Here is a 25,836-nt window from a genome sequence, read left to right as displayed (position 1 = left end):
AAAGAATCAGCAAGGGCAAAGCAAGATCACAGTCACCACTACTCACCACGCCGAAGGGAAAGAGAAGCTCCCACGCGTGCGCATGCCTTATATAGGCGGTCTCTCTTCGCGCGTAGGAACCATAGAGTTCTGGGGAGGGCGGGGGGACGCTCTTTCAGACCTGCAGATCATAGACGCAATGGCTCTCTGCGCCTGCGTGCGGGCAGGCTGATACGTGCGCAAAATGGAAAGGCGGTAGAGCACGAGATCGCGGCGGTCAGCTGGCGGAAAGGGGTTAACCATGTCAGCTTGAGAAACGCTCTTCCAACTGGCCGTCTAGGGCGCAGAACTCGGCCTGAGGCTTTGCTGTACCTATGTAAGCCTAGAGTTAAAAGAAGGAAAGTAAAAAAATAAAATAAAAAAATAATAATAGCCTGACCAGGCGGTGGCGCAGTGGATAGAGCGTCGGACTGGGATGCAGAAGACCCAGGTTCGAGACCCTGAGGTCGCCAGCTTGAGCGAGGGCTCATCTGGTTTAAGCAAAAAGCTCACCAGCTTGAGCCCAACGTCGCAGGCTCAAGCAAGGGGTTACTTGGTCTGCTGAAGGCCTGCGGTCAAGGCACATAAAAAAAAAAAAAGAAGGAAAGTACCCCAGATACGGCTCTCGGCGGCTGCGCGCGTGTTTCAGAGATTCACTTTGCCAGGACACGTTATCTGTGCCTCGCTCTGGGTTCCAGGACCCGCAGGGGACATGCCGTGCTGGACTCTCGGCCTGCATTCCTTTGTGGATAGGAGGGCCGGAGCCAGAGGCCCGCCACCATGCCCTCACTCCTACCCCCCGCCTAAGGTCTGCAGCCAGCTTTGCTGTGAGCTCTGCTCCACGTCTCCGTTACTCAGAGTTGCGGCATAGCCAGCGCGGGTTCCGGGAGGGGGGGTGTCTACGCCCACCCACGACCAAAAGGCCAATGAGAATCCTCCACTGAAATCCAGGGCCCAGGAGACCCCGTAAATACCGCCATTGGACCTCTCCTGCTTACCCTGGACCCTACAAAGAGAGGAGACGCTGTGCTCTCTCTATGGTGACTCAGAAAAAGGGAGAAAGAGGGCTGTGACTACCCCGTATGGCAAAGGGCATGGTCACTCTGTCTCTGGCCCCACCCAGCCCAGGCCTCTTGAGAGCAGCCTCTACCTTCTCAGGGCCTCCTGAGTGTGGACATTTCTCTGTAAAGCATGGATTCAACCTACCTTCCCCCCACCACACAGGAGCCTAGCTAGTTTCCAGGGAGAGGTAGGCAGAGGTGGGGCTAGTCACCCAGGAATGTGCTGTTCACCAAAGGTCTGTCTCAGCTTCAGGAGGTGGGGAAGACAGGAAGTAACAGTTTTCTCGGTGTCACTTGGGGGGGTGGCCCTAGGAGAAAGGAATCCTGCTCAAGCATGCCTGTTATTCAGGATAACCTGTCACTTTAGTGGATGGCTGCAGGTCCCTTTGGGAAGGCTTGGGAAGATTTGTGGTGGACACATCCAGAAGTGGAGCAGAAGCCTTCCCAGGGGACCCAGCCTTCCCTTCCGTCAGGGGGCTCTGCATCTGGAAACTAGGTTGGAGGCTATGACCCTCTATTGTGACAACTAAAGTCAGCTGTTTGGCTCCCAGACCTAGGTAATTTAGGGTTATATATATCAAGCAGTACTGTAGAAGGCTGCCTGTCTATTTCCTAGAGACACTGGTCTTTTTAGAGATTTTCAAAAACACAAGTTCTGGCCTGGCCTGTGGTGGCACAGTGGAACACTGAGGTCGCCGGTTTGATACCCTGGGCTTGCACAGTCAAGACACATGCAACAAGCAAACAGTGAACAACTAAAGTGAAGCAACTATGAGCTGATTCTTCTTGCTCCCCTTTCCCCTTGTAAAATCAATAAATAAAATCTCAAAACACACACAGACAACTGTCTCCCCTCTAGCGGCTCTCAATGCCTCACTGAAAAGACCTGCTTCAGGGCCTTCCTATGGAACATAGTTGGGGGGGGGTGGAGTGTTCATATGAAATGTGATATATCTACTCTAAAATTCCTCTGTGGCCCTGGCCAGTTTGCTCAGTGGATAGAGCATTGGCCACAGAGCCATCCTCAGCGCCCGGGCCATCTTTGCTCCAATGGAGCCTCGGCTGCGGGAGGGGAAGAGAGAGACAGAGAGGAAGGAGAGGGGGAGCAGTGGAGAAGCAGATGGGCACTTCTGTGTGCCCTGGCCGGGAATCGAACCCGGGACCCCTGAACGCCAGGCCGACGCTCTACCACTGATCCAACCGGCCAGGGCAGAGTTCTGGGAATTTTTAAAAATGTTTTCCACGAAGCCCTGGCCAGTGGCTCTTCCCCTCCCGCAGCCGAGGCTCCATTGGAGCAAAGATGGCCCGGGCGCTGAGGATGGCTCTGTGGCCTCTGCCTCAGGCGCTAGAATGGCTCTGGATGCAACAGAGCCATGCCCCAGAGGGGCAGAGCATCGCCCCCTGGTGGGCATGCTGGGTGGATACCGGCCGGGCACAAGCGGGAGTCTGTCTGACTGCCTCCCCGTTTCCAGCTTCGGAAAAATAAAAAAACTAAATAAATAAAATAAAAATGTTTTCCACAAAATCTCGATAATCATTAATATCAATTTGGTGATTAAAAATGTCATTTAATACAGCCTGACCAGGCAGTGGCGCAGTGAATGGAGCATCGGACTGAAATAGGAAGGACTCAGGTTCAAAACCCCAACGTCACCAGCTTGAGCATGGACTCCTCCAGTTTGAGCACAGAGCTGCTGACTTGAGCGTGGGATCATAGGCATGACCCCATAATCGCTGGCTTCAGCAAGGGGCCACTTGCTCTACTGTAGCATCCCCCAACCCCATCAAGGCACATATGAGAAAGGAGTCAATGACCAATTAAGGTGCTGCAATGAAGAATTCATGCTTCTCATCCTCTCCCTTCCTGTCTGTCCTTATCGGTCCTTCACTCTGTCAAAGAAAAAAAAAAAGAAAGAATTCAAAGGTAATAATATCAATCTGGGCTTCTAAGTCCCCCTCAGTCACCAGCCTCGCTTCCTTCTGTGCTGGGGGATATTCCCCACGGCTCTCCCCTGACACCTGGGGGCACGTACTGAGGTGCCACCTGCACGACCCGGGAACCTCTGAATGAGGGAGCAAGCCAGTCTGCAGAACAGAGCCTGCAAAAAGGGCTCAGACTTGGAGCCCAACGTCCTTGATCCACACCCTGCCTTGGCCGCTTGCTAGCTAGTGATTCAGAACAAACTGCGCAATCCTTCTTTGTCCTGTTTTCCTCATTTCCTCTTCTGGAGAACAGGGATGACACTGCTACCACCCTGCAGTGGTTGCCAAGAGGGTGGGATGGACAAGTCCAGGCACGCAGCACACACGCACAGCCACTACCGAAAATTACATCATCTGACCTCTGACAGTTACACTCTGGGGACACTGACAGGGCCAATCCTCTCTTTGTCAGACCTGCTGATTTTCCATGAACATAGGTGGTGTCTTCAATTTTAGATTGCTGACCCATCTTGAGCGGGGCCTCTGGGAGTCCTGGGTGGGGGTGCTGGGTGAGGTGTCTCCTTCCAGGGAGTGTGGGTTTGCTCTGCCAGGAGCCCAGCAGTGCTACCGAAGGGGGGGTTGTTCCTCTCAACCAGGGGTTCGCCACAGGCTCTCTGCCTGCAGCCAGGTAGTCACCCCTGCACATTGATGCTGTGGGTGACAGTTACCTGATCTGCTTGCTCAGACGCAGGCTCAGATGGACCGACATCTTTTTTAATCCCTAGCCTTCCTTTTCGTGGAAATATTCTTCCACTGGTCTTAGGTGGTGTCTCAGTTTTTTCTTTTAATATTTTTTACTGATTTTAGCAAGAGAGAAAGGTGGGGGGGAGACAGGATCATCAATCTGTTCCTGTATGTGCCCTAACCAGGAATCGAAACAGTAACCTCTGAGCTTTGGGACGTTGCTCTAACCAACCAAACTATCTGGCCAGGGCAGCATCTCAGTTTGACTCTCCCCTTCAGAGGTCCATTAAGCCTGAGTGCCTTGGAAACCCAGCTGGCAGCACCTCTCTGGGCCCCGGCCCCCACTCACCCCTCTGTTTTTCTTTGCTGTCTCCTCAGGGATTTCCCTCCCTTACCTGCAAGCCGCCACCTATGCATTTTGAACAATGTAACTAAACACTTCTCATTGTGCATTTTCTTGTCTTTCTCCCAAAATGAACTGGTATTCCTGGAGGGCAGGAGCTGGTGTCTGAGAGTCTCAGCTACTAATCCAGGCCCAGGCAGCCCAGGTCCTATGACCAACACCCACCTGGGTCATTGAGCAGTTGCTCAACAGGACTCAGAAATTCCGCTCGGAGTCTCCTTACTCTCGTCACATATAGGAGGAGGTCTCTATGCCCAAGAAATACAACCCAGAAATCATCAATTGAGAGTTTAATAAATGTGATAATATAAAACTGTAGGACTTCTTTTATTTTTTTATTTTACTTATTGATATTAGAGAGACGAGAGAGAGAGAGAGAAAGGTAGGGGAGGTGCAGGAAGCATCAACTCGTAGTGGTTGCTTCTCATATGTGTTTGACTGGGCAAGCCTGGAGTTTCGAAGCAGCAAAATCAACATTCCAAGTTGAAGCCCTATCCACTGCGCAACCACAGCCCAGGCTGAAAAACTGGATAACTTCTTGACAGCTATAACAATGAAGTCTAGTCTTTTAAAACAAAAATATTTGCAACATATTAAACCGAGGCCTAACAGTCTAGTCTAGTGTATGACAAGTAAGGTCTTTTGGGGAGATACTTACATAGAGTCTATTAACATGTTAAATGACCAGAGGTTTTTTTTTCTTTTTTAATTTTGGATTTTAGAAAGGTAGAGGAGGTAAGAGAGGAAAAAAGAAACATCGAGTTGTTGTTCCATTTATTTATGCATTAATTGGTTGATTTTTATATGAGCTCTGACTGGGGATTGAACCCACAACCTTGGCATATCGGGACGATGTTGTAACCACCTGAGATTCCCGGCCAGGGCAATGCCTATAGGTTTTGTTTTGGGGTTTTTTTTGCCTTTTTTTTTTTGCCTATAGGTTTTGACCTGGCAATTCAACTAATTTGAAATTATCCTAGGCTGACCAGGTGGTGGCACAATAGATAGAGCATCGGACAGGGATGTGGAGGACCCAGGTTCAAGACCCCGAGGTCACCAGCTTGAGTGCGAGCTCATCTGGTTTGAGAAAGGCTCACCAGCTTGAGCCCAAGGTCACTGGCTCAAGCAAGGGGTCACTCAGTCTGCTGTAGCTCTCCAGTCAAGGCACATATGGGAAAGCAATCAATGAACAACTAAGAAGCTGCAACAAAGAATTGATGTTTCTCATCTCTTTTCCTTTATGTCTGTCTGTCCCTATCTGTTCCTCTCTCTGACTCTCTCTGTCTTTGTCACCACACACACAAAAATAATAAATAAATAAATAAAATTATCCAAGAGGGAGACTGACACCTGTTCAAAGCAGGTGGTTGCAGTATTGAAGTGAATAGCAAAAAAACAAACAAACAAAAAAACCGTGCCAGTCTATCAGTTGGGGATTCATTGTGTAAACTATATGCATGGTATATGTGTTCTATCATATACCAAACAGCCAGAGAAGAAATGAACTAGACATTGTGTACCGACATGGAAGGATCTCAGAGATATGTTATCAAGTAAAAGAAAAGCACAATCAAAATGTATAAGGTACATGTTTTTTAAAACTTGGAATAACTATGTTGGTGATTGCATAGAAAAATGTAGTTAGCAGAGAAACAAAATTGTTAACAATCTTGCTTAAAATAATGTTTTGTAAAACTTTTCAATTAGGCATTTTAAAAGTAAGTACCGTGGTAATGTAAAATGGAACAGCCACTTTGAAAGGCAACTCGGGTTTCTCTTAAAGCTAAACATCCGTTTCCATAGGACCCCACCCTTGCACTCTTGGGCAGTTCTGTCAAGAAATGGAAACTTGTAATCACAAGAAATCCTATGCACCAATCAATGTTCATAGCGTGTTATTTGTAGAAGCCTAAGTAAGACTGAGAGCAAGCATCACATCCTTCAGTGGGTGAATTCTTGAACACTATTTGCCACACCAGCCATAAAAAGAACTATGGATACCTGCAACAATCAGGGGTAGTCAATCTTTTTATAAAAACCGCCCACTTTTACAGTGCTGGTCAACCTGGTCCCTACCGACCACTAGTGGGTGGTCCAGCTTTCATAGTGGGCCAATTGCGGCGCCATTTGGTTGCTTCGCTACCGCCCACCATGAAAGCTGAAACGCCCACTAGTGGGCGGCAGGGACTAGGTTGACAAGCACTGCAAAAGTGGCCACTTTTTATAAAAAGACTACCCCTGGATGGACCTCAAGGGCAACATGAGTGATTAAAAAACCTCATTTCTGGTTACATACTGCACAGTTCCATTTACGTAACAATCTTCATTTGAAAAAATAGTAGGGAAAAGAATACAATACTGGTCGCCATGGGTTGGCAGCAGAAGGGGAGAGGCGGTGGTTCTGAGAGGTCAACTGGAGGGACCCGTGTGAGGGAACAGGCTGGACATTTATGACAGTGTGGTCACTTAAATCTATCGCGTGATGAAAGTGCACCAAGTTATGCGTGTGCACGCGTGAACATACACACAATGAACCCGGAGCAGCTCTGGGATGGCGCCAATGCCATTCATTCCCTGCTGCGAGGTTGCATTAGGTGTGCAAGATGCTGGCGCTAAGGAACTGCGGGCGGGGCCCCGAGGTCGTGAGGTTTTTATGTAATTCCTTTGAATTTAATTACTGCAAAATACAAGCTCACACCACAAGTACGCAGGCAGGACTAAGCGTGTACAGACAGGACAACTACGCAGCTCTACGTGCAAAGTCCCTGAACTCTCGCAGGTCCACAGCTTGCCCAGCCAAAGGCCAAGATAGAAGTTCACCAAGGCGGAGCCTAAAACGGCGCGGATATCGGCTGCCGTTTATTGGACAGAAAAAGTGTCCGTCAGGACCAGGGCTGCCCTTCTTCAGGCGGCATGGGGGCGGGGCTGCTCACGAGACCAGCTTGGCCATTGAAGAATCTGTCCGGAAGTGGGGCTCAGCGACCTATGGGGCGGAGTTTCCGGTGGGCGTGCTGACTTGACTTGAGGAGAGGATCGCAGAGGCGATCGGGGCGGTGCCTTACACGGCCGGGCCACGCCCCGGCCACCAGCCTCCGCCTTTCTTTCCTAAAGGTCCTGTGCTGGGTCCGAGTCCCATTTCCCGAGACCCGAGGATCTATGCCTTCCCCCAGGGAGGAGCCACCACCGAGTCCAGACCCCGGGAGATTGTGGGGGCTCCGTCGGGCGTCCCTCCCACTTCTCCTGGCAAGACTTCCCCCCCACCATCCTGAGTGTGTCTGGAGCTCTAAATGGCCAGGAACAGTGTATCAGGGACCCCAGGGGCCTGGTGAGGGAATGAGGAGGGCAGCGACCCCACCCGGATGGCAAAGGGCAGGGTCAGTCCGTCTACGGCCCCGCCCAGTCCTGCTTATGAGAGTGGCCTTACTCCGAGCTCAAGGGAGCTTGCATCTTCCCAAGGCCCAGAAGGTTACCCCACCGCAACACACCCACTCACGTACACACTGCTTTCTGAGCCCACTGTGTTTCAGCACAGTTTTATATAAAGCGTGCACTACACACAAAAACACGCACGCACAGAAGCGTAGTATCCAGGGAGAGGAGGACAGAGTTGAGAGCATTGTCCACAGAGGTGTGGACGGAAGGAAGTTACAGTTTTCTCCGTGGCACTTGACAAGGGTGGTTCTCCTGAAAGAAATCCTGCGCAAGCAGGCCTGTTCTTCTCCAGGACAGCCTGTGTTTGCAGTAGTCAGATGTGCCTGCCTGCTTCTCACCTGGGGAGGTCAGGGTGAGCTCTGCAGAGAGCTGGTGGTGGATTCTCTAGAACAGGGTGTGATCAGGAGACAGCCATCCTGGTAGTTCTCACGCTGCGGGGTGCAGATGCAGGAGAGCACCTGGAGGGCTTGTTCAAACCCAGGTCACTGGGCCCTCCCCAGTCTCAGATGTAGGAGATCTGAGGTGGGGCCTGGGAGTCTGTGACTCTCACAATCTCCCCGTGATGCTGATGCCGCTGGTCCAGGGGCCCCACTGGGAGAGGCACTTCTTTGAAGGCTTGGAGCTGCTATGTGTGTGTCCCCTGCCCTATTTGGGGCTGTCTCCTTTGCAGGGTCCCCGCAGATCTGGGAAATGCTAGGAGGGGGCTAGTGCTCGAGACATCAGGGGCTTCCTGTTTAGCAGCAGTCACTGTCCCCTGCCTGGGCACACTAAAGGGCACTGTCCACAGCCCAGGCTGGGAAAGGGGTCGGGTTTGAGCAGGTGCTCAGCAATTCCCAGCCTGTATCTGATAACATCTGGACATGCAGCAGAGAGAGAGACAGATCAGATTTGTGCCTGGGGGTAGGGCTGGAAGGAACTCTCTGGTGAGGCAGAGGAAAGACCCAAACCCCGAGCTCGGGGATAAGAAAGGAACATGGGCCCTGAGAGCAAGGACATGGATTTGGGGGCACACAGTTCAGAAAGTGGCTTTCTGCCCGGGAACTACCATGACAGTTGTCAGGTCTGCGGGTGTGGCCGGCCCTTGAGCTGGTGGGAAGTCTCCACCTTTCCTGCTGGATGCTCCTCACCAAGAAGGTCTCCCAGCTCCTCGTTGTCACTGCCTGCAAGCACCACCCTCTTTCTTTGGCCAATGTTTGCAGTGGTCAGCGTTTATTTGGCTTCCCGGTGGCCCATCATCTAGTTGGAGTGCACCTAGATGTCAGGCGAAGTGCATTGGCAGTCACCGGCCACCGTTTGTCCCCGGAGCCTCTCAGCACCTGAGCATATTCTGGCTGTGGGAACAGCTTGCGGAGGAAATTTTGGCTTTTGTTTTCCACGTTTCCCCTCCTTGATCCCCTTTTCCTTTGGGGTCGGCAGGCTGTTCCCTGTTCAAGCTCTTTCTATACATTAATATTAATAAGAGCGCTGAGTCACATCTTGCCACCATTTCCCCCCACTTTGTCACTTGTCTCTTGACTTTGTGGTTTGGGGTTTGTTTGGTCAGGCAGACGAGTTTAGTTTCCATGTCCTCAGACTGTGCAGGCTTTTCCTACTTGCTTCTGGGGTTTCTTGTCGGTTTGTTTGCTTCAGACTTACTTAGTGGCCCCTTCTCTGTTTATAATTGTGTATCGGTTCCCTGTTGCTGCATAACAAATTGCCCCAAGTGTAGCGCCCTGATGCGACAAACACTTGTGATGTCCCTAAGTGTGTGAAGGACAGAATACTAGAGGGATTGGCTGGGGAGTTGTGACTTAGGGTCTGTCACAGGCTGCAGTCAAGGTACCAGCTGGCTGCAGGCCTCTGGTCTACCTGGTGGCGGTGGCTCTGTCTTCAAGTCCACTCAGATGGCCGTGGCAGGGGTCTCAGTGCCTCCCCACAGGGCCTGTCTGTGGGGCTGTTCAGGGCAGGGCTTCCCCAGAGCCAGGGGAGAGGGGTGAGCGGCCCCAAGATGGAAGCCACAATCTTTTTATCACTTCATCTCTAAGTGACATTCCAAGTCACACAGGTCAACCCTGGAACAGTGCTGGAGGGGACGGTGACGACAGCCACTAGGGCGAAGGTGTTCTGTTCACAGCAAGTGAGAAGGCTCTGAGGAGTGTCCTTGCTCCTAAACCTTTGTGTCCAGCAGCAAGGACTCCTGGTTCCTCACAGAATAGCCCCTGAAGATCGTGTCCTTTGTCTAAAGCAGGCGTCCCCAAACTAAGGCCCGGCCCGCGGGCCGCATGCGGCCCCCTGAGGCCATTTATCCGGCCCCCCTCCGCACTTCCGGAAGGGGCACCTCTTTCATTGGTGGTCAGTGAGAGTACTGTATGTGGCGGCCCTCCAACGGTCTGAGGGACAGTGAACTGGCCCCCTGTGTAAAAAGTTTGGGGACCCCTGGAAGGAAGGGTGAGAGTTCTACCCCAGGATTAAGAAAAGTAGGGCCTGTATTTGTAAGGGCAGAGTGGCTCTTTGTCTTTAAAGGGTTGCAAACAGCCTGACCTGTGGTGGCGCAGTAGATAAAGCGTCGACCTGGAAATGCTGAGGTCGCTGGTTCGAAACCCTGGGCTTGCCTGGTCAAGGCACATACGGGAGTTGATGCTTCCAGCTCCTCCCCACCTTCTTTCTCTGTCTCTCTCTCCTCTCTCCCTCCCTCTCTGTCTCTCTCTCTCCCTTTCTCTCTCCTCTCTAAAATGAATTAAAAAAAAAAAAAGGGTTGCAAACAGATTACACAAAAACAGAGAAAGAAGAACGTGTGTCAGAGCCCGAGCTGCCCCCAGTGTTTGATCTCTGCCCTCCGCAGGGGACTTTGCAGCCCTGGTGGCAGTCCCGGCCACTTGAGCAGCACAGGCACAGAGGCAGGAAGCTCTTTCTCATCACAGCAGCTGCTCCTGTCAGTCCCCACCCATGCAGGGCCGCAGGGTGTCCCTGCCCTCCAGTGTCCCCACCCGGTGGCTCATTCTTGCCCCCACTCCTTCTCCTCTCTCTACACATAGGCAAGGTCCCTCTCCTACCCCCTGCCGTGCCCTGTCCCCTCCAGCCTTCCACCATGCAGCCTTGAAGTGGGTGGAGCGGGGAGTGGAGAGGTGCAGGCCGACAAGTCCCTTTTCTTCAGGGAGGGTGTCAGGTAGCCCAGGGCTGGGTTCTGGTTGTTGGGAGGGGGTAGCCAGCAGCGTGGGCCTGCGGGGCTTCAATGTGTCCAGTTGTTCAGAAAGGAAGGAGCTCTCACTGTGGCTGAAGGAGGCCCGATGCATCTCGTTTCCATGGAGATGTACCCGCACCATGGTTCTTGGCTGGGCTCGGAGGTGACTTCCCGATGACAGTCCTGGTGTCTCTGAATTTGTCAAGGAGGTTCTGTGGGCAGTGAGTGCTTTCCTTGTTGGCTCTCACTGCTGGCAACACTGAGGCCCTTGGTGACAGCTGCTGGCACCATCCCGGGCTGCCGTGCCTTTCCTGAACCCAAGGACTGCAGGCTTCAGGGGAGCCAGGCTCTCTGTTTCCCAGGAGCGGAAGCGGAGACCAAGGTGAGGCTTGCTGGCCTTGCCTCGGGGATCCTGGTCATGACTCCCGAGGACAGTCAGCCAGGGTATCACAACACATGGTCCCGGGTCTCCCCTGGAGAAGCTGCCCAGTGCAGCCCCATGCTCCTAGGTCATCGGACCACTGACCTTACCGTTCCCCGGCCGCTGCCTGGCTGAGCCACCTTCCCGTCCTTCAGCCGTGGGCAGGAGGACCGGTGAGGAGGGCCTGCTTGCCCTGCAGTCTTTCCCCTTGGGGGCAGCCTGCCCACGAAGGCCAGGCCATGCAGGGCTGGCGGGGCACTGGATCCTCCCTCACCCAGCTGCGCGACACCCTTTCCTGCGGGAGCGCCTCCTAGTAGTGTGCTCTGAGGATGGGCACAGACACAGCACCAGCCAGACCCTGTCTCCGCCAGCCTCCGGTGGCCTTCACCCTCTCTACCCGAGGACTTGGGTCCTTTCCCAGTGAGCATGGGGTGTCTGTGCCCGGCCTGTCTCCAGCAGCTGTGCTGCCCCAAGGGCAACCTCTACCGCGCCCACGAATCGGTGATTTCTTCAGCCCTGCTCCCCTGGCTGCGGTCTCGCTGGGCTCAAGGGGACCTGCTGTGACACCCGTTTTGGGTCACAGGGTGGCTGAAAACAGCCTGACCTCCAACCAGCGCAGTGTCCTCCTGCCAGGGAAAGCCCTCCCTGGAGACACTCCGGGCCTGAGGAGGAGTCTGGCGTGCGGGACTGTCCCTGCCCTCTCAGAGACCTGTGGCCGCTGGCATGGCGTGGGGGCCTGTAGCGGGATGAGACGGTCCTGAGCCGTGATCGCCGTGTGCACACGAGGGCTCTGAGGCCAGCATCGGCACCCTGCACCCCCACGCTTGCTGACCCTGACTTGGTGGCTGCCGCTCCTCTGCCCGCTGGCTCCATGGGGTTCAGAGGGGGCTGCCCTGGAGCCCCTAACCCCATGTCTTGGAGTGGGGTGAGGCTGGCCGTGCTGGGAGGCCCTGCAGGGACCCCAAGGGTTCTCCGGACTAGTGTTTCCTGTTCCCCTTGTTACGTGCTGAGACCCCCTCAGTGTTGAGGGAAGTGGTGGTGGCAGCCCTACCCTGAGGGTCCAGCGCCCCTCTTTCACCACCTGGATCCCTCCCAACTTCCTGGGGGGGGTGCTAGGCAGCAGGGAGGGTCAGGTGCAAACGTGTGACTGGGGCAGGGGTGGAGGCTGGCCGTGGGGCGGGGGTCGTCACCCCGGCCCTCCCCTGCCCTGCCCTGTCTGCACTCAGGGCAGACAGGACCTGCATTGAGGGCGTGGGTCCCAATAGAATGCTCTGTCGTCTCCTCCTCTGACTTAGTAGGAGAAATGGGTGCGACCGCTGTGGGGGGCATGTGGCTGGGACCTCTCCTCTGTTCCTGGTACCCACTGGTGAGCAGCAGCTAGGGCATGGGGACTGGGTGACCAGCCCGCTGTCTCTGGGCAGGTGGCCAGGCCTCAACTCCCAGTGTGTGGGCCTGGCCGATGGCCTGGGATTGCACCTCCCTGTGTCCTCCTAGCATCCAGGGTATCCTCTGGGTGCCAGTGGCTCAGGCAGGTCCCAGGCTGTTTGCCCCAAGCAGCATGGGGTCCCGGCAGATGCTCTTTGCTGGTGCCGGCTACTGGTCCTCCACTGGAGCCCCTCACATGACAGTGCTCCCGTCTCACTCCCTCCTGCCCCGTGCCTGTACCAGTCTCAGGCTCGGGCCTGCTGTCCTGTAGCCTCTGTCCAGGATCGCCTGTGCTGCTCCCTTTCTTTGCCTTCCCTGTGCCCAGAGTGGCGACCCATCAGGGCCAGGAAGCCGTCTAGAAGCCAGCTCACCGTGATCTGGACAGCCAGCCGGCCTTCCCCAGCATCCTTTGCATCAATGGTGAACTCCACAGGGAGGCTGGCGGGCACGCCGGTGGTGTTGAGCCCAGGGCCACTAGCCTTCACTTTGCTGGCATCGTGTGTAGGCAGCACCTTGACCTTGAAGGGGCTGTTTGTTGGGCCAGGGTTTTGTGAGTGGTTAAGAAGGCTCTTGATGCTCCACCTGACACCCCTACCCTGGCAATGGATGCCCTCTTATCTGCGGGGCACCTCCTCATCCCCATAGAGCACGGAGATGCTGTAGGGCCCTTCACGGCTGGGCACGTAGTTGACCGTCTGGGTGCCAGGGCTTGGTGCTGTAGTGAGCGGGTGCAGCTGCGCGGGGAGGGGTTAGGGCAGCTACCTGCTGTACAGGAGTGTACTTGACCATGTAGGTGTTATCATGGTGGTCAATGATGTCCACGTCATGCACTGCATCCCCCTTGGCCAGCCCTGAGAACTGGACGTCCAGTTTGCCTTTGCCGGCGGCTTTGGCATTGACCGTGAAGTGGGTGGGTTTGCCAAGCTCAACGCCTGAAGAAACAAAGTGGCCACGTCGGGTCACTTGGCCCCAATCCTCCTTGAGGTCCCTGACCTCCCCAGAGGGTGCTCCTCCTCACCAGTGCGGCTGAGGCCAGGGCCCTCGGCCTTCACCTTGCTGGCGTCATGGGAGGGCTCCACCTTGACGCGGATGGGGCTGGTCGGTGTGGCCTGCAGCGGGCGAGAGCAGAGGCCTGAGAGGAGAGCGGCGCCCCAACACCCAGCAGTGTGAGGGGTGGGAAGCAGCAACACCCACCTGGTCAGCAAAGAGAACCATGATGGTGTAGCTGCCAGCCCCACGGGGCGTGTACTTGACCGTAAAGGTGTCATTGTCATTGCGAATGATGTCAAAGTCGATGTCGGCCTCGGCGGGGCCAACCACGCCAGGGGCACACTTGATGCCGATGCTGACATCGCCTGTAGCAGGAGAGGGAGTGGAGGCTGGGGCCTCGTGTCGACGCCTCGCCTGCTCGTCCACCCCCCGGAGGCAGGGCCTTACCCTGGCCGGCTTCCGTGCAGTCCACAGTGAAGTAGGTGGGCTCATGAGCCTTCAGTCCTGTCTTGGCCACTCCTGGGCCATACACCTTGACCTTGTTTGGGTGGCTGCCAGCTCCCACGTTCACCTGCACGGGACAAAGGGAAGTGCAAGGGCGTGACCAGCCTACAGAGGCAGGGGGTTCCTTCCTCCACTGCTGGCTGACACGCAAAATGTGCAACCACCTTGGGAAGGGCTCTAGTGGCTCCTCAAATGATTAACCATAAAATGACCATATGAGATCACTGGCTGCACACTTGTACCCAAATGATCATAGTGGCACTACTCACAACAGCCAAAAGGTAAAACATACCAACGGCCCATCAAAGAATAACTGAATAAAATGTGGTCTAATCCACACAATGGAATATCATTCAGCCATGAAGAGGTGGTAAGCGCCTGGCCTGCGGCAGTGCGGTGGATGGGGCGTCGACCTGGAATGCTGAGGTCGCCGGTTCAAATCCCCGGGCTTTCCCAGTCAAGGCACATATGCGAAGCAACTATGAGCTGATGCTTCTTGCCCCCCTCCACTTCTATCCCTCTTTCTCTCTTTCTCTCTCTCTCTCCCTCTTTCCTCTAAAATCAGTAAATAAAATCTTAAAAGCAAAAACAAAACGGCCCTGGCTGGATAGCTCAATTGGTTAGAGCATCATCCTAAAGCACAGAGGTTGGCCGTTCGATCCTTGCTCAAGGCACATACAGGAAGAGATTGATGTTCCTGTCATTCACTCTCTCTCTTCCTCTCTTAAAAAAAAAGTCCATAACAATTAAAAAAAAAAAAACCAGAAAGAAAAGGCAGGAAGTACGGATTCATGCTAATGTGTAGAAGAACCACAATGAAAACATAACGTTGAGTGAAAGCAACCGGATACAAGAGGCCAGATATTGCACGATTCGATCTCTAGCAAATGTCCAGAACAGACAAGCCCACAGTCAGGAAGCAGGTTAGTGGTTGCTTAGGGCAGGGGGAGGAAGATTTCGGGGCAGAGGAATGTCTGTTTGGGATGATGGAAACGATATAGCCTTCAATTGTGGTGAGGACTGCACAGCTCTGAAAGGACTCAGAACTACTGAGCTGTGTGCTTGAGATGGGTGAGTTGTAGGGGACTCAGTTTATATGGAACAGATCTAGATGAAAACCAAACAGGGACCCTAGGGAGATGTGCTAAGGACTGTTCGAGTCCTGCGGAGAGCTGGCTCACCCGGAAGGGGCTGTTAGGGATGCTGACGCCTCCCCAGGACACCATGGCTGTGTGCTTCACGGGCTTCCTGGGCACGTAGGAGCAGCTATAGGTGCCGTTGCCATTGTCCTTGACTGATGCCTCCACGGGGCAGCCCTCGTTGTCCTGGAACGTAGGCGGCGAACTGGTCAGTGCCCAGATCTGGGGACCTGCCCGCCCCTCACTCCACGCCATGGTTGGGGGCCCCACCTGCACTTGAACCCGGAGAGGGGCCTTCCCGCCGTGCTTAGCATCCACGGTGAACTCTGCTGGTTTGTTGACAGCCACGCCTGTCTTCTCCAACCCAGGGCCACGTGCCTTTACCTGTTGGGAGGCCACCCAGATCTCAGGGGACCACATGCACAGAGTGGCGGGAACACAATGCTAGTGATAGCAGCCCAGGGTCCGGACCCAGTCAGCCCAGACCCAGGCCAGCAGCATGTGCCCTTTACCCTGTCTGGATGGAAGTCCTGCGGTGCCTCTCGGATGTCAGCCTTGAAGGGACTGAGGCCTAGGCCAGCAGTCCAGCTCCAGGTACAGTAATGGTGAAAATCCAGTGTTACTTTCCAGTCCTTTAAGGCTTTCAGAGCCCCTGGTGGTCAATCCTCATGAAGCCACAGGATGTGCATGCCTTATTTAATATTTATATTTTGAACTTCGTAGATTAGTCTGCGGGCCGCACAAAATTGTTCGGCGGGCTGCATGCGGCCGTCAGGCCGCAAGTTTGAGACCCCTGCCTTAGGCTATCCTCTTGGAGGCTGCGTGGTTGGTGCTGGAACCCCACTGGCTTAATAGGCACCCTCTCTCACTTGACACCTGGCTATTGTGCAGCCTGGGGTTCAAGGCCAGGGCACCTCTGGACCTGCCCTGTGCTGTCCTCGCTTCCCCTGAGCCTGTCAGGAGGACCAAGTTCATGGTGGTCAGGAGTGGTGCTTCTCGGCTCAACCCTTTGCCCCACCAGCACGGGCACTCACTCCTCCCTGTACCCACCCCCCACTTCCAGGATACAGTTCAGCTCCCCAACAGAGTCCTGCTCAGGTGGTACCCCCAATGGAAGCGGAACCATGACCTGCTGCACCACAGTCCACTGCTGCCCCCTGCTGTGTCTTCTGCACTGGTGGAGCATTTGGGAGGGAAGGGGAATGTGGATGATGGGCCTGAGTCCTGGGGAGTGGGACTACATGAGCCCTGGGTTTCTGCATGGAGGGGCGACCCAGAGCCCTAGGGGGCTTTCGGGAGGAGGATCCCCTTGGAGTTCTCAAGGAAGGGAAGTCCTAGAGCCCTGGAAAATACCAGGTGGATGCCTTCAAGTCTGGGCTTCCCTTGGGGGTCCAGAGAGCCCTCGAAACCTTTAGGTTGGGGTACCCAGAGCACTAGGGACCAGTGAAGTACCCTTATAGGGCTCCCAAGCTCTGGGGTTTGGCTGTGAAGCATGGGAGTGAGGGTGTGCACAGCCCTCGGGATGACTGGAGGCAGTACAAGAGCACTCCAGGGTCTCAGGAAGCCCTGGGGAGTGAGACCAAGCCTGAGAGGGAGTCCTTGGGGAAATCTGGGCTTCTGAGGAGCTATCAGGATTCCCTGGGCTGGGGTGTCCTCAGACCCCTGGGGCAGGGGGCCCGAAGTCCCTTGGCTGAGAGCCCTCAGCAATCCATCTGGCACATGGTGATGGATATGGTTGCCCTTGGGGAACAAATTAATGAAAAGGGGGAAACTGTGTCACATGGGTGTTGCCTCTTTTCTCATGCCGGACACGACCGTGGTTGGCAAGCTTAACTACCTAGCTTTCCCGTTTGGTGAAACAAATGAGAGACCAGAGCCATCTCTCCTCTTCCTTGGGATGTCCCAAGCCCAGCTTCCCTCCCTCTCACGCTGTCCCTTTTCTACACCCCAGCTACTCCAGAGCCTTGGCATGTCAACCTTGCCACTTCCCCAGACCTGACATGGGGTTTTGCTAGGCTCTACTTACCTCTCCAGCGTAACTGCAGTCCCAGGTAGTGCTTGTGGGGGGTCCCTCCTGACATACTTGATTAGGGATCAGTTGTTGAAACCAGCTGTGTCACCTTGCCCCTCTGGGGTCCTGGTGCACTAGTTACCTGCCTACTTGTTCTGTTCCTCCCCCATACAGGCTCATCTGATGCGATCATCAGCCCTATTGTCAGTGATGATGCTGCATTTCCTGCCCTTGTCTACCGCCCGCCATAGAGCACCAGGGCTGAGCCCTTGCACTGAGATGCTGAGGGGCAGTCCGCAGGTCTGGGGAGTCCGTGCCACAGGTGGCTGTGCACTGGGGGACAAGCCAGGCAAGAGTGGCTTGCAGCAAATATGGGAGGCTGCAGCTGCGGGAGTGATGAGAAAAATAGAGGCAATTCATTTCTTTCATTCTTTTTTATATTCTAAATGTACAAAAAGCATGTATTACTTTTAGAAAAACATAAAAAATGTGGGGAGAGACTAGGATGCAGCAAAGAGAAATGGCCAGGAGCTGAGGGTAAGTGCGTCCCAGTCTCGGCCCAGATCCGAGCTTGCCGTGGCCAGACACTGAGAGCCCCAAAGGCTCAGGAGCCCAGGGTGCACATGCTGGTGCTGCACGGGCACTGTGCCAGGTGAGAGTCTGGCATCTGATGAGTCATACCACCTGTAGCAAGGAGCCAGTCAGAGGTGAAACGGACTGATGCCAAGGCCCAACCTGTTCTAGAAGCCCTGGACTCATCTCTGCTTCCCAACTGCCTGCATGGAGCAGATGTCAGCCCCTCCATGCTTCCCCAAGCTTTGCTGAAAGTGTACCAACAGGATGAATAGCCTCACATGGCATTCTACCCTGGGTTTCCTTAGTACTCACTTAAAAATGTACATGTAAAATTCTAAGATTATGAAATAACTAGGACAGAAAACCTGAACATAAAAATATAGTCAGTTGAAGAATAGGATTACCCAGAGGTGATGGGGCATTTCAGAGTACTGGGAACCTTCCCCATATCATTAAACAAGTGGCTTTATAGGAAAAAAAGGTCCACCGAGCACATGCTGCCCTTAAACACTGAGGTTGGTGTCAGCTCTTCCTGGTTAAAGCATCCACAGCCAGCATTATGCATGCAGCAGCCTCACCTGCATTTCCAACTGGGCTTTTCACATCCGATGGTACAGCAGTTATTTTCGTAAGTACAGTGTGTCCGTAAAGTCATGGTGCACTTTTGACCGGTCACAGGAAAGCAACAAAAGACGATAGAAATGTGAAATCTGCACCAAATAAAAGGAAAACCCTCCCAGTTTCTGTAGAATGTGGCAGCATGTGCACATGCGCAGATGATGACGTAACACCATGTATACAGCGGAGCAGCCCACGGCCAATGCCAGTCGAGACGTGGACAGTAGAGGAAAGTTCAGTGTGTTCTGTGGCTCGCTAAATTCGAATCCATGACCAAAGTGCAACGCGAATATCAGCGCGTTTATAACGAAGCGCCACCACATAGGAATAACATTACTCAGTGGGATAAGCAGTTGAAGGAAACCGGCAGTTTGGTAGAGAAACCCCGTTCTGGTAGGCCATCAGTCAGTGATGAGTCTGTAGAGGCTATACGGGATAGCTACCTAAGGAACCCTAAAAAATCTGTGCGTGAGCCCACATCAAACTGCACTGAATAGGTACGAAACTTGGAGGGTTTTCCTTTTATTTGGTGCAGATTTCACATTTCTATCGTCTTTTGTTGCTTTCCTGTGACCGGTCAAAAGTGCACCATGACTTTACGGACACACTGTAGTTACAAGAGGTCTGGGAGTGGACCCCACAAGCAAAGCACAAACGCATGTGTAGGTAGAATGTGATCCCTACCCCAAACCCAAAGCAAGAAGGGAGAACCAACAGAGTCAAGTGGCGATCCTGGAAACCCAGGGTATGGGCCCCAAGCAGAGGAGCCCAACCCCTCCCCCAGCAGGAAGAGCCCACACGTTAAAAATAAATGGTCTTTTTATTGTGTCCACGAAAACAAAAGTCAGGGTGGCCTTTGGTTAATCCCCCAACAAGGTGACAAGAACAGGAGGCATGCGATGACAACTATGTTCTCCTCTCCAGGAGAAAGGTCTTGCCCTCCTGGGCCCTAAGGGTCATAGGCAAGCAGGGTCAGGAGACTCCAGAGGAAGGCTTACCCAGGCACACCATGATGTCGAGGGCCTGGGTCTGCTGCCTCCCTGGCAGGACAAGGCAGGATGAGGCAGGACAAGGCAGCACAAGACAGGGGTAGCAAGCACTGCCCCAGGCCAGGTCCAGCACCCCCAAGCTAGAACACAGAGAAAAACCCCCACCCCCACCCCCAGCAAACACTAAGGCAATTGGCCAAGACTTCTAAGAGCAGCTGGCCACAAAGCCAGCCAGACCCTTAGGGCTCCATCTGAAAGGGGTTGCCATCCTCAGGCTGCATGGAGTAATACACCAAGAGCAAGAAGGCAGCAAAAACCAAGAAAAGGAGCAACTGGCCCCAGAGTGGGACCTGGCGGTCCTGGCCCACACCAGCTCCAGGGGCCTGCTTTTCTGGCCGAATAGCACGGCGGGTGAGCCATGAGGGTGGGGAAGATGAGGAAGATAACCCAGAAGAGGTGGAGGAGGAGGTGGGATAATAGGACAGGCTCAGGGAGCTTCTGGAGACGTTAGAAGCAGGGCGGTAGTGTGCGATGTTCTGGTAGGCACTGTCCCGGCCATATACGGGGCGTTCCCTGAAGCAAAGAGAGGAGCAGATGCGCCAGGAGGGCCTGGGCCCAGAATCAGTCCTGGTCACTGGCCCTCCTCACTACTTACCTATTCTTGCCCTCCTCTTCTGAAGAGAGAAGACTGTCATCACGCACCTAAAGAAGAGAATCAGGGTGAAGAGACTGATGGGCAAGGTCAGCGTGGTCCTGTCATATCTCTCAGTCCAAACTTCCCTGGCTGGCCTATTCTGACCATTGCTTAAAGGTCAGGGCCCTGTCCCCATCCAGAACCATTCTGAACTCCTTCCTGGTCTTATTTCTGTGGGGGCTTAGCCAGTTGTTCAGTAACCGTCCTGGCTGCTTGCATACTACTTTCTGCCCCAGGATTCTCAGAAAGAGCTCAAATCTAGATCCCAAACTAGGGTGTAGAGCAGGGGTCCCCAAACTATGGCCCGCGGGCCACATGCGGCCCCCTGAAGCCATTTATCCGGCCCCCACCGCACTTCCGGAAGGGGCACCTCTTTCATTGGTGGTCAGTGAGAGAAGCCCATTGACCATCTCATTAGCCAAAAGCAGGCCCGTAGTTCCCATTGAAATACTGGTCAGTTTGTTGATTTAAATTTACTTGTTCTTTATTTTAAATATTGTATTTGTTCCCGTTTTGTTTTTTTACTTTAAAATAAGATATGTGCAGTGTGCATAGGGATTTGTTCATAGTTTTTTTTTATAGTCCGGCCCTCCAACGGTCTAAGGGACAGTGAATTGGCCCCCTGTGTAAAAAGTTTGGGGACCCCTGGTGTAGAGCATGTCTCAAGTGCTCTAGTCAAATGGTTCTGACATCCCTCCAAAGGAAGACCCTGATCAGACAGGTGTCTGCTGACCTCATTTCTCCCTGGAGGCTTGAGAGCCACCATTTGTATCCAGGGACCCCCTTGATTTATCCAAACCCAGCTATGACCCCCCTTAGATTGTACCCAAGTACTGGGTACCCAACAGCTAGCTCACCTGGTGGTGAAAGGTGTCAGCATCTGAGAGTGAAGCCGAGGGCTGGCGGAGACCCTTGGATGTGAACACAAACTCAGGTTCCCCATAAGTCCTGGTGTTCATGTAACTCTCCTCATAGTAGTCATCATTATAGCCTTGAAAGGGGGGGGCAAAGGTAGCAGAGGGGGTAGTGGTGTCCCCCACCTGGCCCAATGGCCTTAATTTGAATCCCATTTGGGGTCTGTGATGGTTTCTCCCCACCGGACTGCTGAGAGGCAGTGGGAATTGAGGTCTCAGGTTCTCCCTGATACTGGGGCTCCTGAGGGAGTGGAATGGAAATGTCAGGGCCCAACCCACCGCTGCCTTACCCTTGCTCTGGTAAAGTAAGGCGTCCTCTTTCTTGGGCAAATCGTACATATCCGAGTTCACTGATGATGAATCTACGTCTGAATGTGGGGGGGGGGGGAGCAGGACCATTTGCCCCCAAGCTCTTTTTCCCCTGCCCCTCCTGGCCAGCGCCCCCAGCCACACCCGCGCGACCCAATCCACCCTAACCCTGTTTCCACGGGCAGCCAGGTGGAGCTCCGGGACGGGGACCTCACCAGAGAACCGAAAGGAGTGAGAGGATGCAGACGAGTTTGGGGGCGAAAGCCTCCGTCTCTGGGTCTCGTACTCGAAGATTTTCTTTTCGTAGAGCTTGCGAGTGGAGCCTGGCCAGACACGCAGCGCAGGGCCGTCAGGGGTGTGGGTACAGAGGGACTCCCAGGAGGGGGCGCGAAGTAGACTGGCCTGGCCATGGGAGCGAGGCTGGGGCCCGAGGAGGGGTGAGGGGGAGGCTCAGGGCCAAGCGCGGGGAAGGGGCCCGCCCGCCGCCGCGTACCCACGACAGGCCCGTGCGGGATGTTGTACTGGCGCAGCACGGCGGCCAGCTCAGCGTCCGACAGGACCGCGTAGTCATCCATGGCGGCAGGCGGAGGCCTAGGGGCAGCCTGGGCCTGGCGAGACAGGCCTAGCTACGACTGCCTCGGACCGCGGTTGGGGAAGCGCGAGCGCCTCGGGAACGGCAGCACTCGCGTCACGCCGACATCACGCTCACGTCGCAACCTCGGAATCCACGGGCTGCGCGCGCCGAGCAAGGCGGAGCTAGTCCGCGGGGGAAGAAGCCAGCGCAGTGGGCGGGGCTGATGAGCAGACCTCACCAAAGGGCGGGATTGGCTGGAGGTGAAAGAGGAGCGGGGCGGGGCGGTGAGCCGGAGCCGAAGCGGCGCAGACCAGTTGAACCGTGCGAGCAGGCGGGGCCGCGCGCCTAGGGAAAGGATTAGGTTGGCGAGGCAGGCATCACACGCTGTGAAGTCCGCGCTACGTGTGAGAAAGGGGCGGGGCCTGAGTGTAAGGGGAATAAGAGTAGACGCGTCTGGACATGGGAGCGGGGCGGGACCAGCGAGCCTAGTCATCACCCGCTGCGTGTTCCGGCGAGAAGTGAGGAGGAGTGGGGCCCCTGCGAGTGGAACCCGCAGAAACCGAGCAGGGCCTGGGAGCGGGGCGGGGCTGGCGTGCTGGGTGTGGCTTGCCTTTCCAGAGTCACGTGGGCCCGCCCCATCTTCGCGGCTCCCGCTACCGCGGGCTCCAGAATCTGGGGTTCCCCGGCCACACCCTGGCATGTCTTATGGGCAGTAGCGGGAAGCGGCCCAATCCTAAGGGTTAACCCATGAAGAGCGCGGGTCCTGAGCCAGGCGCTGCTGTGAACGTTTTGAGAGCGTGCAGTACACTAGGGAAGCACCCCCGACAGAGCCTGGGGCCTAGGTTACCCCCCAGGCTCCCCTCCACCCTCTCAAGACTCCCCTGTTCCGGGGCCGGCCTTTCCGCTCTGCGTGGCTCTGGCCTGTGCACCTGCGCCTGGCGGTCCCCACCACCTCCCTCCTTCCCTGCTCCACCCAGGAGGAAGTGGGGCACTAGGCCAGGAGGCTGCCAGCACTCCAGGAGCTAACAGTCTTGGAAGAGGCCAGCGTGCCAGTGGGCACTGGCAGAGGGCACTGTGTGATGTGTGCACAGACAGCGAATGTTTGGCTGGGGTTGCCGTCCACCTGGGGCACTGAGGGTTTCCACGCCTCTCTGAATGGCCCCTGAGCCCAGTGTGACACAGGAGGCAACCAGGCGGGGAGCCATGGGGGCCTTTCCATACCAAGAGTGGCCTGTTTAGGGTTTCCAAAAAAGCTTAGCAGGCTCTGAACACTTGGGTCTGGGTGGGCTTCCGTGTAATGGTAGCGAACCACAGAATGCACCAAGGCCTACTGAGGAGCCTAGACTGTCACTAGGAGCTGGTAAGGGCACTTGTCAGTAAAGAGCTGTCCCGTGGAGTTTGAGAAACTGTCTCATGCAGATTCTAAACAAAGACAACCAGTGGAGTGTGGGGCCAACTGAGGTGCCCCTCCCCAGGCAGGCCCATAACTCAGAGCATGGGAAGATGAGGTGCTACCCTTGCTCTCATAGATGACAGCTGGTGGCGGGGAGCAGAAAAGAGGAGGGCTCTGGTTCAGATTCAGGCTGGCTAGCCCAGCTGGTGAGGGACACAGACCAGTTCTCCATGGAGGTTTGCTCATGGAGGGAAGAAGTGGCCACACAAGGAATGGTAAAGAGATGGAGCCCTGGTTTGCCCACAAAGACTCTCAGAAGATTTGCTGTTGGCTTGGTTTGAGAGTAAAGGCAGGCATGCTCTGTCTCCTGAAAGATGAAGAGGGGGGGTGTGGGTCCCAGCCAAATGCATAACTTCAGAGCAGGGAGAGAGATGTCATTTGGGCTCTGGGCCGCTCAAAGGCTGCCTTAAGGAATTTTGAATTTTGGCAAGATTAGATTCCCCAGCACCTCTCCAAGCCTTCTGCAATGCTGGCCCATGTCCCAGAGGCCCAGTCCTCCACCGTGCCACCCCTCCCTGTATGCATCCAAGCTGTTTCCTTATGAGGTCAAGGAATTCTAGGTTTGCCTTCTCCCCAAGGAACATCCCCTCCCCTGGCACCTGCCTCGGCACTCTGCCTTTTATGTCCCCCACTGTTGTCCCACTATGAGGTTCCACCACAAATGGCACCAGGAAGCTGAACTGTGATGGTCCCCTGTGCCCAAGTACAGCCCCAGACCACTAGAAACCAGGGAGAGCCCTTGACAATCAGAACTGAGAGGCCGTCTGCATCACCCCCATCACACAGAGGAAGAATTGAGGGACCAGAGAGGAAGGAGAATTGGCCAACGGCCCCAAGTGCAGCGATTCATTCATGGACTGTTCCCCCAGCCAATATGTAGTCCTTGTGTCAATGGCCTGGCCCAGTAGGGGTTCCAAGTCCTCAGAAGGGCTGTTGCAGGAAATCTGAGGCCTCCAAGGAAGTCTTCCTGGGAAGGGTGGGCAGGGTTAAAGGAGAGGAGTCTCTATGGAACTGCAGCCAGGGGGAAAGGGCTAGGAAGACATCAAGTCCAAGTCAAGAGGAAGAAGAGAGTTTCTCCTTTAAGGACGGAGAATGGCTTCTAAGCAATATAGTGTATAATTTGCAATTCCAGCCAGATTGAAAATTGTAAGGAAAAGTAATATCAACACGAATATATTTCTTAGCATCCATATCCAAGGACATGATTGTTCCCTAAGTTATTAGTGTTCTCTGTAAGATCAGAATCTTCTTAATACTGGACAAAACTTAACTTTCCTCTTCAAGGATGTTAAAGATTCTTTGGGTTTTATGCAGTATTTGAATGCTTGAAAGAGTTCATGTAACAAAAGTCATAAGATGGTGATTATTGTGAAAATGTATGTGTGGAAGATTATCACAAGCAATGTAAAAAATGAATGGTTAGCTGACCAAAAACCTCTTAAAGAACGCCCTATGTTCCAAACCTAGAACCATTGGTTCATCTGGGAGCCATTGGCACAGCCAGTGGAGGAGTCAGCCTGCCTTGACGGCAGTAATGGAACTGATTCTAGTGGTTTTCTAAAACCTTCAACACAAGGAAAAATGGCCTTTCATGTATGACATTCTTTTTACGAGGGAAGAGTTGGTGCTGTACAAACCTTTGTTCCCCCTAGACCAGGAAGAAGTGGAGACCTAGAGCTACATGTGTGGAGGGGGTTTGTGTGGAGAAGGAGGGAGGCAGAAGTGTAGAGAGGATTCAGATGGAGGGAGGGGGCACCCAAGGCCCAGGCACATGGCCACTGCCTCCTTCATATTCCTTCACCTACTGTACCCTGGCAATGCCTGTGGTAGGTAAGTTTTCCTCCTTGAAGGACAGCCGTGGCCATGAGCTTTGGTCCAGCCACCTAATGGGCCTGAAGTCAGGCCATTCGTCTATCAAGTGATGATAATCCACCACTCTCCCCATTGGTGGTGGTGGTGGTGTCCACCAGAAGGAGCTGTGAGAGATGGAAACCCGGCAGCTGCTAGGGGGTACCACCATAGGTCAAGGTGGAAAGGTCATTGCCAGCAGAGCTAGCAAAGGCAGCAGTGGATGCAAGGGAAGCTTGGAGGGTGATCAGAGCCTTTCTGTTCATGTTAAACTGTAGATCGCCAAATGTATTTAGCTTGCGTGATGAAGTTTCTTCCTCGCCCTTACTTCCTTTGTTCCTATCTTTTAATGAAGTAGAGTAGAATAGAAAACATCAAAGTGCTTTGCAGGTACAAAGGGAAGGTAGTTTTCTGAAATGTTCATTTCAGTTATTTGTGTCAGCCTGTTTGTGTGCACACACATACTGGCTCAGGATATAGAAAGTCCTTATTGTGGGCAAAATGTTAAAACGACACTGCTGTATGTAGCTTTCCTCAGAAATGACATTTGAACTGAATCTGAAGCTACCAGAAAATGGATGCATAGAAGAGAAAGAGCCTGGCAGTGCCAGGGCATGGCTGTGCCCACCC

General features: G+C 54.2%; 3 protein-coding genes across 3 annotated transcripts in view; all 3 read right to left on the bottom strand.

Annotated features, from left to right (window-relative positions):
* RPL10 (ribosomal protein L10) overlaps positions 1 to 25,836 on the bottom strand; it is a 70,533-nt gene that overhangs the window by 3,137 nt on the left and 41,560 nt on the right. The window lies entirely within an intron of this gene.
* Positions 10,986 to 17,301, bottom strand: LOC136386290 (filamin-A-like). Its single transcript, XM_066357781.1, has 12 exons — positions 17,247 to 17,301; positions 15,733 to 15,791; positions 15,491 to 15,604; positions 15,263 to 15,406; positions 14,025 to 14,148; positions 13,782 to 13,942; positions 13,606 to 13,696; positions 13,350 to 13,519; positions 13,217 to 13,282; positions 12,959 to 13,105; positions 11,273 to 11,485; positions 10,986 to 11,153 (listed from the first exon to the last, which is right to left on the bottom strand). The coding sequence occupies exons 1-12, from the start codon at positions 17,299 to 17,301 to the stop codon at positions 10,986 to 10,988; spliced, it is 1,512 nt and encodes a 503-aa protein (XP_066213878.1).
* EMD (emerin) lies at positions 19,227 to 22,090 on the bottom strand. The gene is made up of 6 exons (XM_066356166.1): positions 21,825 to 22,090; positions 21,547 to 21,654; positions 21,313 to 21,390; positions 20,966 to 21,099; positions 20,070 to 20,116; positions 19,227 to 19,987 (listed from the first exon to the last, which is right to left on the bottom strand). Exons 1-6 carry the CDS (start codon positions 21,904 to 21,906, stop codon positions 19,654 to 19,656), a joined length of 783 nt encoding a protein of 260 aa, XP_066212263.1. The 5' UTR covers positions 21,907 to 22,090; the 3' UTR covers positions 19,227 to 19,653.

This window comes from Saccopteryx leptura, chromosome X (assembly GCF_036850995.1).
Source record: "Saccopteryx leptura isolate mSacLep1 chromosome X, mSacLep1_pri_phased_curated, whole genome shotgun sequence".
Taxonomy (NCBI): Eukaryota; Metazoa; Chordata; class Mammalia; order Chiroptera; family Emballonuridae; genus Saccopteryx; species Saccopteryx leptura.
This window is presented reverse-complemented; position numbering and strand designations above follow the sequence as displayed.